The sequence below is a fragment of the Cottoperca gobio genome, chromosome 17 (assembly GCF_900634415.1).
Source record: "Cottoperca gobio chromosome 17, fCotGob3.1, whole genome shotgun sequence".
Classification (NCBI taxonomy): domain Eukaryota; kingdom Metazoa; phylum Chordata; class Actinopteri; order Perciformes; family Bovichtidae; genus Cottoperca; species Cottoperca gobio.
Genome location: NC_041371.1, coordinates 2,214,565 through 2,234,954, shown reverse-complemented (window position 1 = coordinate 2,234,954; position 20,390 = coordinate 2,214,565). Strand labels below are relative to the sequence as shown.

General features: G+C 41.8%; 1 protein-coding gene across 1 annotated transcript in view; it reads right to left on the bottom strand.

Annotated features, from left to right (window-relative positions):
- The window catches only part of LOC115022120 (receptor-type tyrosine-protein phosphatase N2-like), a 181,074-nt gene that overhangs the window by 120,376 nt on the left and 40,308 nt on the right, over positions 1 to 20,390 (bottom strand). Inside the window, exons 4-10 of the mRNA XM_029452999.1 lie at positions 15,749 to 15,863; positions 15,181 to 15,325; positions 13,246 to 13,594; positions 12,473 to 12,778; positions 11,847 to 11,881; positions 10,196 to 10,557; positions 394 to 480 (exon numbers count right to left, since the gene is read on the bottom strand). Coding sequence (XP_029308859.1) covers positions 394 to 480; positions 10,196 to 10,557; positions 11,847 to 11,881; positions 12,473 to 12,778; positions 13,246 to 13,594; positions 15,181 to 15,325; positions 15,749 to 15,863 — 1,399 coding nt within the window. The remainder of the gene's footprint in view (positions 1 to 393; positions 481 to 10,195; positions 10,558 to 11,846; positions 11,882 to 12,472; positions 12,779 to 13,245; positions 13,595 to 15,180; positions 15,326 to 15,748; positions 15,864 to 20,390) is intronic.

Here is a 20,390-nt window from a genome sequence, read left to right as displayed (position 1 = left end):
CAGAGCGACTAACAGTGAACTAATTACTGGGATCTCCCCAGAGCAACTCAGGGTTAAGTGCCTTGCTCAGGGGTACAATGGTGACAGCCCTGGTATTAAACTCACAACCTTCCGGTGTTGTAATTGGAAGCCGAACCACTCGGCCTCCGCCACCCTTGAATATGAATATTTTAAACCACTACAGGTGTGAACCAATCAACAGTTAATGTTCAGGTCTGATTTTTTAATGATACTTCACACAGTTCAAATGAAACCTCGAGAATAAATACCAGCTTCAGGTCGGATGGTGATTTTCAGTCCAGACTGCCAGCTCAGCAGGGAGCAGCGAGCTCCCAGTGTTTTTCTGATGGAGTGTGACCAATAATTAAAATATGAAATAGCAGCAATACTTACGAGAGCTCGGCGAAGTCTGTCATCTGGATTTTAGCCCTGCGAGCCAGGATCCCCATCAGGTGGAGGCCTTCGTCTGTCTGGAGCACACTGATGAAGACGGAGTAGAGACAGTGAAAATTAAATAAAACTCATCCCAAAGAGTCAAACAGAAGCCATTTCCTGGGATATTATTTTGTATTTTACATAAAGTAGCCTATTAGTAAAATAAAAGCTACCAAAACATGTTAGCACACATTTTAGCATGTAGAGAGAGATACACACACACACACACGTTAGCATGTAGAGAGAGAGATAGAGAGACACACATGTTAGCATGTAGAGAGAGAGAGAGAGACACACATGTTAGCATATAGAGAGAGAGATAGAGAGACACACATGTTAGCATGTAGAGAGAGAGAGAGACACACATGTTAGCATGTAGAGAGAGATACACACACACACACACACACGTTAGCATGTAGAGAGAGAGAGAGAGACACACACGTTAGCATGTAGAGAGAGAGATAGAGAGACACACATGTTAGCATGTAGAGAGAGAGAGAGACACACATGTTAGCACACATGTTAGCATGTAGAGCGAGGGAGATAGACACACAAACACAGGTTAGCATACAGGTTAGCATGTAGAGAGAGAGACACACATGTTAGCATGTAGAGAGAGAGAGAGACACACACACGTTAGCATACAGGTTAGCATGTAGAGAGAGAGACACACATGTTAGCATGTAGAGAGAGAGAGAGAGACACACACACGTTAGCATACAGGTTAGCATGTAGAGAGAGAGAGAGAGAGAGAGAGAGAGAGAGAGAGAGAGAGAGAGAGACACACACACGTTAGCATGTAGAGAGAGAGAGACACACACACACATTAGCACACATCTTAGCATCAATAGATCCTTGAGTTTATATATATATAGGCTATATATATATATATATATATATATATATATATATATATATATATATATATATATATATATATATATATTTGACAGAGGATCATTTTCCAGAAACTTTGAAGCATTGCAACATTCTGAAGCGATTAGACAAAATCGTTTTCTTCCATGCAACTAAAATTCAGGATGTGTTGTTGCGTTCTGCGGCGACGTCAGGTAAACACTAATGAGGGTAAATGAAACCCTTTGAAATTCAAATGTGTGATAAAAGTAAAAAGCTTTTATAGTTTGTGACTTCCTAATATAAATCAAAGCTTGAACTTTATCCAAACTATTTCTCTCTTGAAACAGAAGACCCTGAAGAATACAACTAAGAAACAGAAGCAGTAATTCAACACACTGAGAGCAGATGGGCCCAGGATCATCAATGAGAGAAATCTGAGGGAGACACTAAATATATCTGGACATGTCGACTGAACCGAGACAGACGACAAGAAAAAAGTCTGAAAACAGTGAAGTAAAAGTCCGTAAGAGAAACAGAAGGTCCCAGGTGAGGTCAGACAGCAGAGAGAGAAGTGCAGCTCGGTGGCGAGGTGAATACTGAAGAGGTGAATAAAGTCATAGGGAGAACGCTTGTTATCGTCGCTCCCCGCTCCCTCATTTTAAGCTTTCGACAGGCAGCGACAAGGTCAGAGAAGACGGCAGTATTCCACAAGGACAATTGTGAATTTGTTGCGTTTGTAAAGTGAAATAAAAATGAGAAACCTGCTTCACTCCGAGAGCAACCCTGGAACACATGCACATGTCAGATAAAGGAATGAACGGCACACGTGTCGGCTCACAGGGTTTGAAACAAGACAATTCTTGATGTTTTATACTTCAAAACATATATTGTGCATATTGTTTTTGCATGTTTCTTCCCCCCCTTTCTATATTTTCAACTTCTACAGTGCTTTTGTGTTTATTTTCTCTTACTTTGTTTATTGTTATGCACCATAACACTAAGTCAAAGTCCTTGTATGTGAAAACCAGATTCTAATCTTTCTGAATTTTGGAATTTAGAGACTTAAAAGTAAATTATTTGTACATGCACATACAATAATAAGCAAAGTACATTTACTACTAACTTGCATGCAAACCCCGTCTCATACAAATTCATATACGACAGATTTAACTGCAAATGCCACCAAGATATTACTTATTTTAAATCAACATGACATTAATAAGTTGCTACGAGCGGATATCATTTCCTAATAATGTTCAGAAGAGTGTAATCTGTGTGGCATTATGTTTCCTTCAAAGCATATTTGGTGTTTCTCGGAGACAGAGTCGCCACAATCCATCCCGTCCACCTTCAAACATCTGGAGGAGAACGCTAATAATCCAGTCTGTTCATTCAGGAGTAAACACGTCGTCAACTGAGGGTGAACAAGGTCGATCTTCCAGGTGCGTAAATTTCGTTGAATTTTGGATGCGTCGTTTGGAAATGCGGCTCCAAATGACTTCTCTTGGAACCAGAACCGGTTTGTTTGCACATTAAGCACAAAGGGTTCGACTCATGGAGGACAAATACAAACTCCTCTGTCCACTTGTCTTGAATGTTCCTTTACTCGTCTTGTGTGGCTCGTACCTTTCTTTTTCTTTTTTAACGGGAGCAGCTGTTGTCTGTCCACAAACCACATCTCCAGCATCTTCCTCTCGACTCCGCTGTGGTTTGATGCTCCAAAGACAAATCTTAATGTTCCTCGTTTGTCACGCTTTGTTTCTGTCCACCTGCTGTGCAACTCTTTAATAAGAAATCGATCCATTTTACATCTGTAGAAACACACGCGAACTAGCACGTAATGATGAAACGAGTGGACCGGAGCCAAACCAACGCGAGTATGAAGTGCCAGGTTGGTCGTAGTATCCTCCAATTTAAATGTTCAAATTTAGGGATATAAATAATTTTTAAGCAAATGTCCATATTCGTAAGCATGCTTATGTTAACATATTTTTAATGAGCTTAAGTTTATTTATTTTTATACTAGCCCACCACGTATCTACCCGTCCAAGAGCACATTCACCATGTAGTGCTGATAGACCGCCAGAACTGGCAGCTCCGCAGTGAATCAGTGTTCCGCTGAGCAGGTTTAAACATCTTGTTTCTGTATTATTTGCATCTTTTATCAATTATTATTATCTATTATTTGTATTATTTGTAGGCTAATAGAACAGATACTTTCAGTGTTTTAATGGGTTATATGTAATAGCCCTGCTTGTTTTTATGAAATATCTGTATTGACTCCATAATCATATCTATCACCCCTTTATTTAGCCCACTGCCACGCGAGCCACCAATTAAAGCTTGGCGAGCCACGCAATGAATAACACTGCACTAGGTAGTGACATTAAGACTATTTGGGCCAATTCTGTGGGCCAATTCATTGTGCAGATAGACCTTTGTGGTTCTATTGTTGTCTATCTGACACCCCCCCCCCCCCTGAAGATTTATCCCTCAACTGTATTTTATGCAACTTAGCTTCATTTTAAGCTATAAATGTTTACACAAGTTCCACGTGGCAGGAAACTTAAAAGTGAAAATTATATTTGCTAATAAATCTGAATTTTTAAGACTTTTTATTAAAATACTAATAATCTTAACTTGAACTACTGATGAACTTAACTTGAACTACTGATGATCTTAACTTGAACTACTGATGATCTTAACTTGAACTACTGATGATCTTAACTTGAACTACTGATGAACTTAACTTGAACTACTGATGATCTTAACTTGAACTACTGTTGATCTTAACTTGAACTACTGATGAACTTAACTTGAACTACTGATGATCTTAACTTGAACTACTGAACTACTGATGATCTTAACTTGAACTACTGATGATCTTAACTTGAACTACTGATGATCTTAACTTGAACTACTAATGATCTTAACTTGAACTACTGATGATCTTAACTTGAACTACTGATGATCTTAACTTGAACTACTGATGATCTTAACTTGAACTACTGATGATCTTAACTTGAACTACTGATGAACTTAACTTGAACTACTGATGAACTTAACTTGAACTACTGATGATCTTAACTTGAACTACTGATGAACTTAACTTGAACTACTGATGATCTTAACTTGAACTACTGATGATCTTAACTTGAACTACTAATGATCTTAACTTGAACTACTGATGATCTTAACTTGAACTACTAATGATCTTAACTTGAACTACTAATAATCTTAACTTGAACTACTGATGATCTTAACTTGAACTACTGATGATCTTAACTTGAACTACTAATGATCTTAACTTGAACTACAAATGATCTTAACTTGAACTACTGATGATCTTAACTTGAACTACTGATGATCTTAACTTGAACTACAAATGATCTTAACTTGAACTACCAATGATCTTAACTTAAACTACTAATGATCTTAACTTAAACTACTGATGAGCTTAACTTGAACTACTGATGATCTTAACTTGAACTACTGATGATCTTAACTTGAACTACTAATGATCTTAACTTGAACTACTAATAATCTTAACTTGAACTACTAATGATCTTAACTTGAACTACTGATGATCTTAACTTGAACTACTGATGATCTTAACTTGAACTACAAATGATCTTAACTTGAACTACCAATGATCTTAACTTGAACTACTAATTATCTTAACTTAAACTACTGATGAGCTTAACTTGAACTACTGATGATCTTAACTTGAACTACTGATGATCTTAACTTGAACTACTGATGATCTTAACTTGAACTACTGATGATCTTAACTTGAACTACTAATGATCTTAACTTGAACTACTAATAATCGTAACTTGAACTACTAATGATCTTAACTTGAACTACTAATAATCTTAACTTGAACTACTGATGATCTTAACTTGAACTACTAATGATCTTAACTTGAACTACTAATGATCTTAACTTGAACTACTAATGATCTTAACTTGAACTACTAATGATCTTAACTTGAACTACTGATGATCTTAACTTGAACTACTGATGATCTTAACTTGAACTACAAATGATCTTAACTTGAACTACCAATGATCTTAACTTAAACTACTAATGATCTTAACTTAAACTACTGATGAGCTTAACTTGAACTACTGATGATCTTAACTTGAACTACTAATGATCTTAACTTGAACTACTGACGATCTTAACTTGAACTACTAATGATCTTAACTTGAACTACTGATGATCTTAACTTGAACTACTAATGATCTTAACTTGAACTACTAATGATCTTAACTTGAACTACTGATGATCTTAACTTGAACTACTAACTACTGATGATCTTAACTTGAACTACTAACGATCTTAACTTGAACTACTAATGATCTTAACTTGAACTACTAATGATCTTAACTTGAACTACTGATGATCTTAACTTGAACTACTAATGATCTTAACTTGAACTACTGATGATCTTAACTTGAACCACTAATGATCTTAACTTGAACTACTATTTACTAGATTACATATAAAACAGTTGGCAGCAAAACGTTCTAAATAAGTTCTTCCTGTGCTTCAAATGATCACGTGATTAATTTCCCGCCCTGGTATTGGTCGTCAGCAGATAGACCTTTGTGATACTAACATGATGCTTGAACATGTGGAGATAGACCTTTGTAGATCTCACTGACTCAGCAAATATATACAGAATCTGTATAAATGAGTGATGCAGATAGACCCTGTTCACTTTAAAGACGTTTGAGACACAGACCTCACATGTGTCCAATGTGTCAGATAGACCTCGTTAACCCTCAGTTGACGACATGTCATTTGGTACTTGATGACAGTTTTTATGGTTCTTTTATTTGAGTATTTCCACTTTGACTTCACAGCATTTCAAAGCCAAGTTCTGTACTTTTTACTGCCCTGCATTCATCTGACAGCTTGACTTATTGTTACTGAGAACTCTGATGTTATACAACACGAGCTGCTGTCCAATAAACATTTGAGCTCTGAAACGTGCAGTTCTTCATCTTATTTTACGCTTTCCTTTTTCCTCTTCTCTTCCATTTCTCTGCCTCTCTTTCCTCCTTCCTGTCCGTATTCCTAACATCTTCATCTCATTTTAAAAGCACTCACCATCACTTCACCTCTATATACTTCACAAACTGTTTACATGTATGCATGCCTCATCATTACTCGTATACATTACTACATTCCCGTTTATTCATTTGCAATTAGTCTACCGCAAATGTATATTACTTTACATTGCATACAAGTTATATACTTTTCTTTCATACATATTTAATGATAACAAGTGTTTCTCTGAGACGTCGGTACATTTATCTGTTAATCACTAACAGTTCACCACACTGAAGAAAAGTGGAGAATGGAGGAATAGCAAATTAGGTAGTGAATTAAAAACATCCTTGACAAAGGGCCAGTAGGATGATGTGCGTGTGTGCGTGTGTGTGTGTGCGTGTGTGCGTGTGTTTGAGCGTGACTGTGTTTAAAGCTCAATATCGGAACTCCAAGCTAATTGCTTCCTATCTGCTGTGGACTCGTCTGACCTCCCTCAGCTCCTTCTGCCGAATTCAAATGCAGAAGAGGAGACGCCTGCAGACACCTACAGGGTGCATGCTATCTCCCTCAACACCAGGCAGCATCTTCAGATGACTGATGACGGCGAAGGAAGGGAGGACAGGGGGGGGGAAAGGACTTTCTGCAAATTGTGAATATCACTCACTTAGAAATAGATTTAATTATGGGAATTAGCTGTTTACTTCCCCGTTTCCCCCGACATTCAACTGACCCTTTAGAGTTCTTCATCCTGAACATTTCAGTCCCAGTGGATGTGACAGAAACTAAACATGTAGTGATCACATTATAGTTCGGTTGACCGACAAAATTAACCGTAAAATAAAAAGTCAAAAGCTTAAAGGCTTTGACTAAAAATTATAAAATTTCAGAACTTTGCTTCTAATCTTTGGGTCCAAATCTGTCTCGAAGGATCGCCGATATGTTCTCCGAATGTCATCGACATGTTTTAATATTCACACACACACACACACACACACACACACACACACACACAAAAACTCCAACACAAATGCAAAAGGAAATTACTAAATTAAATATCGATTTACAGAGAAGAATCATTGCATCACATTTTAAATAAACAAAACCAGGAAGAAACAAACATGCTTCCTCTTTCAAATGACAAATGACAGCAATAAATTGTATAAAAACGAAGATTGTCTGTGTATAAGAAGTTAGTAACAGCCGGGGATTTTTCTCCTTCCTCCGCCTGGAGAACAGACATCAGCTCCAGCAGATCCGGCAGCTCTGGCAGCTCCAGCAGCTCCGGCAGCTCCAGCAGCTTCAGCAGCCCACAGAGTGAGTCAGAGCTCCACAGAGCAGCTGCTGCTTCAGATCTGACTGCAGTGATCAGTCTGCCTGCAGATCCTGAGTGCTGCTCGCTGCACCGGGGACCTCGCAGCAGCTTCTACATTAGCTCTGCAGCATACAGTACGTCGGGTTGCCATCTCCCTTTCAGATACAACGGCCTGAAATAGCCTGAAACAGCCGGATTTGTGCTCACACGGAGCAACTTTGATACATATTATTAAATATTTCCTGTTTGACGCTGACATATTTTTTAGTATAAAGGGAAAATATGTTTTGGAGCCTTGAGTTTGGCTTTTTGTCCATCGCCATTTTGTTTTTTGGAAGTAATAATTGAATGCACAATGAAAACACACTAAAAAAAGGACAACACCGTGTGGTATAGTCACCTGTCAACCACAAGGTAGCCCCGCCCTCAAGCACACCCTGCTTTATCGTCGATATGCTGTGTTGAAGAAGAATTTAAACTACAGATTGAGACATAAACTCGTCAGGAAAATGTTACTGAGGTGTGAGAAGTAGAAAAACTTTCTCATAGACTTCTATACAACCAGAGGAGTCGCCCCCTGCTGGATGTTACAGAGAATGCAGGTTTAAAGGCACTGGCTTAAGTTTTCAGACCTGGAAGTCTTTTTGCAGATAAAAAGCAGCAAAAACATCAAACAAGAGTTGAAACAACTTTGGATCCAAAAGGAAATGGTTTACAATAAAGCAAACAATAATAATGTACAGTTCCCAGATGAATACGACTGATAAAAGAGTATCGGTACTAAAAGTCTACAGAGTTGTGATGCACCTGGCAACACCAGCAGGTCAAAGTTTCCATTTATCCACTTAAACTTCTACTGGATGTGCACAACATATTGTAAATACATCCATGACTCCCAGATGATTTATCCAAACTCCCCCCACCTGATGTTTCCTCTCGCGCCACGACAAGCTGGACATGTGTGACTTTTAGTGAACGTACGACCAGACATTTTATATCACCGCCTTATAAATAAGAACCAGGAAACAAACGTGATGTTATGCACTTTGCAAGTTTCTCGTTTTATACTTAAATATATACGTAAATGAAAAAGGCAGCACATCTACTGTAGTCGTCTCATGCATGCTGTGTGCATGTATGGAATTGTAACCTTCATAATAGGTTACAGGTTATCATAGGAACGTCTATAAACCCGTCATACAAATAAATATTTGAATAAATACAATAAATAAGACAAAATGTTCAGGTAGCAAATCAAAAGGGATTATGGATACATGTATTATTTTAAATTACATAAGTACAGCTTTATTTCAGCCTCTAATTAAACCAATCAGGGAGTTAAATCCCTGATTCATATTAGCAGTGTGTGTGTGTGTGTGTGTGTGTGTGTGTGTGTGTGTGTGTGTGTGTGTGTGTGTGTGTGTGTGTGTGTGTGTGTGGGATGGCAGGACACAAGGGACAAGGATTTATAGGGTTAGAGAAATAAAAGGGCATCTCCATGTACATTATGCGTGTGTTGGTGGAGCAGGTGTTTTCCTCCAGCTGTGATGAATCGTCCTCCTCCTCTTCCTCCCCCCCCCCCCCAGGGGCCACAGGAGGAGGTAATGCACTGAGGTTCCTGCCATCAGCTGTCACCTCCGCCACAACCGCAAAATGTCACAACTTTGCATCTCAAATGTTTTATTACAAATGTAGTCTGACGTTGAAACTATTTCTCTTTCCCATCACAGCAGCGCTGTTTGCAAAGAGAGTCTGGGGAGATTCTACCATCAAATCAGTGTATTTATTAATATATATGCATATTAATCAAGCTGCCGTCATATTGAGTTTGATTCGGAGGTGTGATGCACTATAAACCAAAAAACAGTGTGTTTATAGACAAACAGCTGATGCATTTCTTAAAGGGAGGTTCAGGGGAAATGGACAGGACACTTCCCATCAGTCAACATCCTGACGCGTGCGACCTCGACAACATCACAAAGATGTTCCTCAGTATAACGTAACATGTATGGTTATTATTGCGCTGAAGGACAGCGTGGAGGAGAGAGAAAGGGAAATGGCAGAATGGCCTTGGTGTGAATAAGAACCAAGGTAAAAGAAGGACAGTGTCCTCGTGTTGCATCCTGGGTAATATTTGACATCAGTATGAAGGCAGGTTCACCTGTTTTATGTGATGCGTTAGAAACTTTTCATTGAGAGCAACGACAAAGGAACACGTTTACTGCCTCCATTACCGTGTGAGCGGATTATTGGTCGAGGATGTGGGTCGTTCAAAACGAAAAAAAGGCAGAAGAAAGTAGATCCTGCAGAACGACGCGCCTGCAGCTGTAGCACATTCAACACTTTAACGAGCGACATGCTCACAACGGATGGAGAGCAGCAGATTTGAATGGCTGCCGTTTATTGTAATTATTCACACAGTTCATGGAGGTGAGCAAAGACAAAACCCCACTTTGAAGTGTAAACCTCTTAATACAATGAATCCTTTGTGGAGGTTATAATGAGCAGACTGTGTTTCGTCCTACTCACTCTGTGTCGGTGATGACGTAGCCGAAGACGTCCTCGTCCGCCTTCTTGACGTCCAGCTGAAGTTCGGGCACGTGCATCGTCTTCCTGTGCGGCTCTTCGTACACGAGCGAAGCAGGAGGAGGCGCCACATCCTTGATCCAGCCCTGCACCTCCGACACCTCCTCCACGGACTGGGTGGCGTCCTTCTTCTGCACCGTCACGCCCGCCTCGCTCGTCCGGCTCTGGACGTTTTCCAGCCCCACCTGATGGCCTCCGGGTGTCTCCATGGCAACGTCGTCGCGATTTCTCGCCGAGGGAGACGCGCCGGAGGACGTTTTGTCCAGGTAGGCGAGGAGTTTGGTGAAGAGGCTTCCACCGTCGGGCTGAAAGGAAACGACAAAGAGATCCGAACCACGGGTTTGAAAATTGATTCCGATCGCAACAACTTTTAATTTAAAACGCAGCCGTTTGTGATCGTCAAGAACTAACCCGGACCCACACATCATTTACTGTCCCTGATCAGAACTCTGTGCACTGTTCTGACTCTTGATTGACATCTTCAAATTGCACCTGGTAGGACAGACAGACAGAGACAGACAGACAGACAGAGACAGACAGACAGACAGACACACAGAGACAGACACACAGAGACAGACAGACAGACACACAGAGACAGACAGACAGACAGACAGACAGAGACAGACAGACACGCAGAGACAGACAGACAGACAGACAGACACACAGAGACAGACAGACAGACAGACACAGACAGACAGACACACAGAGACAGACAGACAGACAGACAGACAGACAGAGACAGACAGACAGACACACAGAGACAGACAGACAGACACACAGAGACAGACAGACAGACAGACAGACAGACAGACAGACAGAAACAGACAGACAGACAGACAGAGAGACAGAGAGACAGACAGACAGACAGACAGACAGACAGTATAAATACGGCCTCAGTCGCCCCACGTTTGTTAATCTATAATTTGTCAGGTGGAAATGTATTATGTGGCCAAAAGCATGTTGGCACACGAGTTCAAATTAAAAAGATTAAGATGAATTACAAGCTTCTGTTTACATACTTCGTGGGCAGTTCTTTCTTTGTTTCAATAAAAAGGGAAATCTTATCCCTCCTGCTTACTTTAGAGACGAGTGTTCTCACTTTGTCTCTCCTGTTTTAACAAAACCGGCTCCATTAGGAAATACTTCCCCGGCTTGTGGCTGAATGAGGAACTCCCTGCAGCAGGTTCAACATCTGGTCCAAACACTGAAACCTTATTGCAAAGTGCTGTAACTGCACCATCATTTTTATTCTCTACTCTCCCGTTTCATTGTATTCTACATCATTTGTCTTCATTTACATTCTAAATGTCTTTTTATATTGGCTAATGTTTCTTTTCTTAATGCCTTTTATGTCTTACGGGAAGCACGTTGAGTTTCCTCATCTCTCGTTAGAAGTAGTATTACAACAATTTACTGCACGAAAGTATTAAAACTTTATGAGAACTAGACCGTCTGACCGGGACAATCACTTCACCTTTCGTACAGAAGCTGACGTCCAACACAATTTTGAGCTGTTTGTTTTGCTCCATGCAGAATATTACATAATTGTTTATAATGTCAGCCTTCACTTCTTCCTAAGAACTGAAAAGCTTACCTTCACATTACGCTCCTCTGTATCCGTGTGGCGCTCTGTGGGGGGAGGAGAGTAAATGTATTCAGACGTTACACACATGAAGAAACTGAAATTAATCAAATAGCACAGATTTAAAAATGTGCACTCCAAGTTTCAAGGACTTGAATTTTCTCCAGTGGTTCATATGTTAAGGTAGACTTAATAATCAATGTCTTATTCATTAAGTGAACTAATGATATATTCCATATGTTCATGTCTGAAGACATAACATGAGGCCCAAGCCCTCAGGAAGTTAAGGGGGCCTCTCAAAGGAATGAGAAGATGACCTCCACATTGTATAGATTGCCGTGGCGCCATATAGGATCTGGACAAGTCAATGCTGATGATTGAAAGGTTGGGTTTCAGAAAGTGTGTGTGCTCAGAACAACTCCTATTTAAGAAAGAGTTTCTCTTTGTGAGTCAGAGCTCTACTCGGCTGTGATTAGAAGCAGGTAGTGTTCTCATAGTTATTGTTTGTTGTGCAACAAAATAATAATTGTTAAACTATATCTGTGCTTTATTGATTCCTCTCTGTTTCATAGCAGCGGTAAATATCCACGACACTTACATTTTGCGTAACAACACAAAATGAATCCCTATAAAACTACCTTGAAGCGCAGCCGGCGCTGTCGGAGAGCTCTCCTGTGGTTCCAGTGTTGGAGCGTTCTGGAGTAACTTCTCGTCTTCCTCATCCCTGCCAGCCTCCTCCTCCTCCTCGTCCTGCAGCTCCCCCTCCAGGTCTCTGGGTCGAGGTCTGACGCGGGTCAGGCCCCTGTTTAGCCCCTGATCCCGGTCGACCACCTGCAGGGCATCAGCTATCAGCCTGGACAGTTGGCCCAAGTCCTGCGGCGTCAGGCCGTCCACGTCCACGTGGTGCCTGCCAACACTCTTCAAAACGTTCTGGATGAACCTCTCTGGAGGAGACGGAGGTGAGAAGTTAAACGAATGCTTAAAAACGACAATGTTTGAAAGTTAGTTCCAAATTAAATCAGTCACTGCAGCTTTAAATGCTCAGAAACATGGAAACTTTTAAAATCTAATTCAGGAATCTGATGGAATTCAAGACTTCGAGCTTCCTGGCAATATGCAAATAATTCAGCTCCCTCATTCATTTCAATGACACATCTGCGCTGCTACAGCTGGGGTCCCCACACAGATGCACAACATCTTGCAACGTAATGTGTCGACCAATCAAACACAGACGGGCCGAGCGCACGGTTCTGCTAGAACTCGATCCAAGCCAACACAACGAGGCCACAAACTACATGGTGAAAGATGACCACAGATGGTTGAGCAGCTGAAAGATGAAAGCTCGACATCTCAGTATAATGAGAACTTTCTGATGTAAAAGTTCATCAAGGCGTATTTTAAAAACACGTACCGTCCACAGACGTCAGAGGCTGTTTGACTCCTTGAGTTCTTCCCTTCAGAAGCCTGGATTTTGGAGTCTCTTTTTTGAGGCCAGAGTTTTCTATTCCGTTGCTGTAGAAGGGCCTCAGGCGGGGCGGGGGGGCCTCCTGCTCCTCGGGGTTCACCCCCCCAGTATGCAGGGACAGATACTGCCTCAGGGCGCCCAGCAGGAAGTCCCCCTCAGCCTGCGTGGCGAGGAGCTGGTCGGCCGGAGGTCTCTGCTTCTGCAGAGGTGTGAAAGATGAAAGAGAGGCGGGAGACGACTTCTGGGCCTTCGAGCGATAGTAGTCTGCAGGGGCGCCCGACTGGAAACGGTCACTCTGGAAGAAACAGAAGCGTGTACAAGTACATAAAGTACATTTTAAAGTTTGTTATATCCTGATGCATGTGACACAGATCTGATGTCTTGTTGTCAAAGAGCATAAAATACACACAACATAATAAACACAGTCAAGGTGTTTGTACTTGACAAATGTCCATGTGAAACACTGAAATATTGACCGTGTGTTGTTCATGTGTTCATGCTGAGGTGAAATGCAAATGTTGGTGTTTCCATTACATGAAAAGAGAGTTGTGCGATTTATATTCTTTAAAACTTCCTGACAAGACTCCACTCTTCTGGAATTCTTTAGAAAATAAAACATGCAAATAAATATATCTGGAAGGAGATAATGTGCGTCACATAAAATAATGAATGAGAATATGTAAAAGAGAATTTAAAAGAAAAAACAAATATGTAAATGTACTGAATATCTTTCAAACATCTGAACAAAAATCATTCAGAAGAAGTTTATTAACTCATTTATGCAATTATGTTCCCAGATCCATCAGATCCAACAAAAGCAAATTGTGACTCCATTAACGCCCCCCCCCCCCCCCGCCACAGAAATGGTACAAGCCTGTAACGGGAAGATTATCATCACAATAACAAACTAAAGTTCCTCAGCCGCCATACTTCTTCATGGTTTCTATATGCGAGGCCCCCTTCTGGTATCTTATTCATCCATGTCACACATTTATTCCCCTCATGCCCTCCGGACCCCTTCAGTCTTCCTGCTCCATCCTGTCGCCCCCCGAACACGTGATCCTGGATAGAAAAAAGGCCACGAGCCCCGAGCAACGCCTGCAGGCTCCACGCCACCGTGCTCTGAGAGTCGTGCCAGTACAACCCCCCCCCCCCAGCAGGAGAAAGGCCTCCCCATTCAGCCGCGCGGACACGGCGGAGGAACCAGTCACGTGGAGAGTTATTAATTCGATGAGTGAACTCCTGAACTCTCGGCTGGTATTATTTCGCTCATAGCGGTCGTGCTGGGAGAAGCCATCAGTTCAGGACGGAGGAGCGAGGGCGGAGTGACAACGAAGGATGACACCAGACTCCCTGCAGTGTGTGTGTGTGTGTGTGTGTGTGTGTGTGTGTGTGTGTGTGTGTGTGTGTAATATATTTCATTGTATCTCTGTGTTAAGTCTCCTACCATGAGATACAATTATATAGGAATCTCTCATTTTTGCAAATCCTTTGAATTAAATACCTGAAAGTGTAATGTACTCCAATGCATTGATGCAAAAACCATAAAGAAATGAAACAAAAGAAAGATTTGCATTTGTTTATCATCATGTCACAACCCTGCAGGTTACGTGCAGGACTTGACCCCGCGCACTCAGCCGGCCTCCTTTAGTGACACGAACATGAGCTACGCGGTCCTACTACTCAGGGTTACGTTGAGCAGCGAACTGAAGGGTTCATTCAAATGTTTAAATACTGCAGATCCAATTAATGAATGTGAGAAAACCACGTATGAGAAACAGTTTCAATATCTTGTGAAAACAACATCTGGAAGTATAGCAGGGACCCACAGGGACCCGCAGGGACCCAGAAGAGGCTCATGGACAGGCAGAACTCCCTCACCTTGCCCGCGGTGCTCAGACTGGAAGCAGACGACGTCTTGGGAAGGAGGCCGAGACGTTGGAGGTACGTCTGCAGATTTCTGCTGAGCTCCACCTCCACCGGCTTCACCCTCTGGTCGACTGGGTCCATCGCTTTAGCTGCAGGCCTGCGGGAGGGAAGACGGAGAATTGCACATTACTGTACAGCCATATAATCCCCCTTCCATTACTTAAGAAACAGCAAGAGTACATTCTGCTCCCGCTCTGAGCTAAACAATACTATTGTAAGACATTCAGCTACGTGGACAGATCAACTACAATACAATCATTAGTCTTGCTTTAGCAGCGCCAACTTGTTCTGCATCGCAGGTCTCCCAGCATGCTTTGTGCAGCAAATCCGTCGCTTCCCATACACAATGAAGCAGCGTACTTTGTCACCCGTCTAGTCTTGTACAGACACAACACCTCAGAGCAAAATCAAAAAACATCTTTGTTCAAGCACGAGTTAAAGTGTTGTGCACCATAGTGGGAGAGTGGGACGTCTCCACAGCTCTCAACAGCACAGAGTTGCTGATGGGCGAACACCTCACCTGGTGTCTAAGTTGTAGTTCGCTCCGCTCTGCTGCGGCCTGAAGGGAACCCTCCTCAGTTTGGACAGCTCCTTGGCCAGAACCTGCTGAGTGGTGTCATCTTCCCAGGTCAGACCTACAGACAGAAACACAGCCTTAAAGGACCAGAACATCCTCATCTCAGAAATACATTCTTAGTGGAACACTGCAATGGCGAGTGATTTTACAAAAAGGTCCAGCTGAAAGGAAGCAAGTACGGCTTCGAAAGAAGGGTGAGAAACTGCTGAGCATGCTGTTAGTTTCCTAAACTCATTAGGTCTCTCATTAGCAGAGGAGACGAGGAAACCATTCCTCTCTGCTCCTGCCACTGTACAAACTTGTGAGAGCGGGAAACCGGAGTTTACACCACCAGCACTGGTGCAGTGGAAATGAATACTCGATCAACGCTCCACTTACTCCACCTACTTTAATCAGAGTCACTGACTAAAAAACTATTTGTCCTCTGCTAAACGAGTGCACAAGACGACGAACTGATGAGCGTTTTGGGCGTTTGAGACATTTGTATTACCTAGTTGTCAAACGCTCAGCGCCCATGTTAACCAGACGCTCCTGTGCATACTGGCAAATGAAGACTATCAGCATCAGTGACAAAGCAAAAAAAAAAAATAGAAATCTCTTCTGCATTTCAGCAAGCGTTCAAAAGGACAAGTTTGATGAGCTGCTTGGGCATTCACGTCTGTTTCTTATGCTTAACATGCATCCAAACACAGCTTTTTGGCATCCGAGCAGAGGAGCAGGCGCCAGCACCAGATGGGGTAGCGGAACGAAATGTTACCGGAAATATGGCCGCGCCGCGCAAAGCACAACATGAACCGAGGCTTTTTGGCAGATGAGCGATGACGTTCCTGAAAGATTGGAGTCATACAGACTGCAGCTCCAGATGTGATGCCACAAGATGTGCGTCCGGCACAGAGGACGCACTCCTACGATGAGAACGAGCTTTCAGAAGGAAGGGACATTTCAAACGCATGTTACAGACAGAATTAATATTAGGATATCATCGTTGTTATAGTATAAGAGTTCTGTCCTGTATGTTGAATGTTGAATTCCATGTCATGCATGTTTCATGATGTGAATGATGTATAACTCTAAACCCACTCTGGTAAAATACATCATTTATATTTCATATTACACATGCATTTATACATACATAAAGTAAATACACAAATGCACTAAGAGCACACATTAAAGCAGTTCCTCCAACGTGTCGGCACAATGGTTGTTTTGGGGACAGCTAAGAGTCAAACTGTTATGACAGTAGGATACATTCAACTTAATTGTCTACCAAGGGAGAAACAAGTCTCTGAAGGTGTGTAGAAACTCCATGCAAAGCAAGTTTGAGAAGTGGAGACTTGCGGCCATACAAAGGCTCGAGTGGATGCAAATATGCCTGGAGGAGCACGAGTCGAAAAATGCATTCCAGTAGAAAATCTTTCCGTTTCAGAAAAAAATGGAGGCTTTCAAAATCTGAGGCACGAAGAGAGAGACAGTGAGAGGCAGTAAATAACAGAAAGAAGTGAAGCTCTGAGTTCAGTCAAAGTGTATGCCGTACACACACACACACACACACACACACACACACACACACACTCACACACACACACACACACACACACACACACACACACACACACACACTCACACTCACACACACCCACACTGTTTCAGCTCCGATTTTGGTCTCCACCAGCTCCTGGGGGAGATATCTGTGTCTTCAGCTGCACTATGTTCACCAGCGAGACTTTAAGGTTTAAAATGAGTAAATCCAGAGTAATAAATGAAGCAGAGCTCAGATGGAGATGCTCTCCCAGATTATAATGAATAAACACATCTGTGTGCTGTAAGTAGGCTTTGTATTCCTGAACAAAATGTTACTTTGTTTTTCGAGCTAGCTAAGAAGTCCGTTAGCCTAATGTCGCTCATGACGACTCGGCAGAGAAGCTCAAATTTCTCCTTTGAGAAAAACTTGTTGGCTGAATTAATGGAGCAACAGAAAACTCACTTGGGTCCCTTAACTTAAATAAAGTTTTAAAACAACCATTTAAAAGTTAAACCTCCTCAAGTGTAAGTTTAAAGATTGGTTGCAACAGAATTCAATTGAATCTATAGTTAGTGTAGAAACTAAACAGAAGTTTAAATGTAATCTCTGAATGTTACGTTTTAGTGCAACATGATTTAAACGGGTTTAGAAATGAATCTTTGTTGGTACAACCCATCCTAACTGTGACTTCAATATGAGAGATGTGAGTAAACCAAAACAGTAAAGTTGTGGGCCGGACATAAAAAGTATCATAAGATCAGTTGGGACATTAAAGACATCATTTCCAGACATCTGTCTCGACTATTGCGCTCTTATAAAGCCATAAAATGCCCAAAAAAAAAAACAATTCAAAGATGCTTAATGTCTGTTTCCCATCCAACTCTCATCTCAGTGTTTCAAAGCATTTCATAGAGTCTGAGTTGATGGTCGACCAACAACAGCACACTTTCTAGCAACTGCATCTACACTAATTAAATCAGCCCAACTCGTTAGAGAACATTTCAGCACCCGGACACCTTTAGACCTCTACAAAATGAATTATGACCACAACTGCCACGAATCAGGCACAAGCTTCTCTTTAACAGCTGCACAGTTTGTCAAGCCAGCTTTCGCCATCAAAGAGCCATAAAACTGAGCCTTTAATGGCGGCCACGGTGGCTGAGCAAACGGGCATTAGCGGCGGGTGAACAGACGGCATCTGACACGACAGGTTAACAAACGCTGGAGCCCCTGCCAGGATATTCAGAGAGACTCTGCACTTCTCACAGATTAAACCCACCACAGCAACGTGGGCAGGAGGCTTCCGGCCAGTCGAGGTAGAAGGCAAAGAGCGCTTTGAGTGAAAGGCTTTCACATCTTAATAGCGGACTAAATTAAATGCAAAAGGGACGATGACGCGGCGTGCATTCAGGGTCGAAAGCTGACACTTCATCCGAGGACCAAAATCAAATGAGCTTCAGTTCCTAGATGGACAAAAAGATGCAAGCAGACAACAGTGAGGAGGTCAGAGCGTTCACTCTGCTCCCTTTGCATTCTCTTCTCAGATACAGTAGTTCCCTGTTCTACCTTTTCCACATTCTAACTAAATTATGTATGCGTGTTTGACAACCACCATCGGCCGCATTTACTAAGAGCCACAGTAATTACAACTGTGGGCAAAAACACAACAGGCGCAGCTTTCATCAGTTTAGCGCTTGATTGATCAAAAACCACTTGTGCAAATCCTGCTTCCAAAACCTGAAGCTCAACACTCTCTGCAGCGTCACTCAGAAGATTGAGGCTTCCAGCAGGTAAGAAGTCTACGAAACAAGTTGTCAGAGGCCTCTAAAAACTACTCATACAGTAAGATCATTGCTAAAAGAACTCATAAGAGTAGTTGTACAGGTGTGACGGGTGATGTCACCATTCGCATTCTTCTTGTCTTCATGCGTTTGCCTAAAGTGGAGCACAAAGGTCACAGTGCACTGCTTACATCCGCCTGGAAATATCCCCAACTTCCAGCACCTGCTGCTTTAAATTTAACTTTAACTTTGCCGCTGCTTGAGGGACATCTTGGAAGGCCGGGAGCGAAAGATGCTCCACCTAAATCAGAGCTCTTAAACACAGGAAGTGGTCAATCAGAACATACCAAGTGCCCGCCACATCATGGGGGTGAATTCAATTGTTGGCGCTTTTGTTCTGGTCAACTTGTGAAATATGTATGTAATCAGTTTATGTTAAGTAAGAATGGTCAGAGTTCAGTTATGTTTAGTTTATGGACCCATAACTTTTTGACTCCTCGTGGCTGCCAGCTTCACAAAACATTATGTTATGATGGTTGTTTATCGGTGTATTTGTCTGTTAATTGCCACAGACACTGAATGGATTTACAAAACACAAATCTACAGATTGGAAGCTCATTCTTGACTTAAAGATATATTAGTTTGACAAACGTTGTGTTCACAGGTGTTGAAAGCATTATGTGAACATCGTAGTATAAAGACTGTTGTGGCTCCAGAGAGGCTACGCTACCTGCTGCTAGCGGATCACACAGCAAACTTTACAAAGGATTGGCTCGAGTCCAGTAGCATTGTGGGTAATGTAGAGGCCAGGTTTTGACAAGAAGGAAGAATGTATGGAATAAAAAAAAGAACGATATCTCTGGTTCTGCTGCATCGATTTTTATCCTTTTTTTGTGAGTCTAACAATTTAATCCTGGACAAGAGACTCGATGAACACCGGAAACATTAGCTTTCTGAGAACTCCAGATCCAAACCAGCCACGGCATCGACTGGGAAAAGAGTCAAAAGTCATCGAAAAGGAGTCCACGTCCGGCCAGAGAAAGAACAAAGTGGCCGTTCACATCAGGGGTTACAATCTCCCCATATCACAAGACTATAGTTCCAAAAACTCAGCTCCACTCACTCATAAAGACTTTAAAAAGTGGTTTGAAACCTCCATAAAAAGCTGGTAAATGTGCCTTTATTAAAGATTATTTTGTGAAATGATCCTCTGAAGTGTCCAACAATAAGCAGTGGAAACACTTTCTACTGTAGTTTCAATGAAAAGGATTGAGAGAACTAT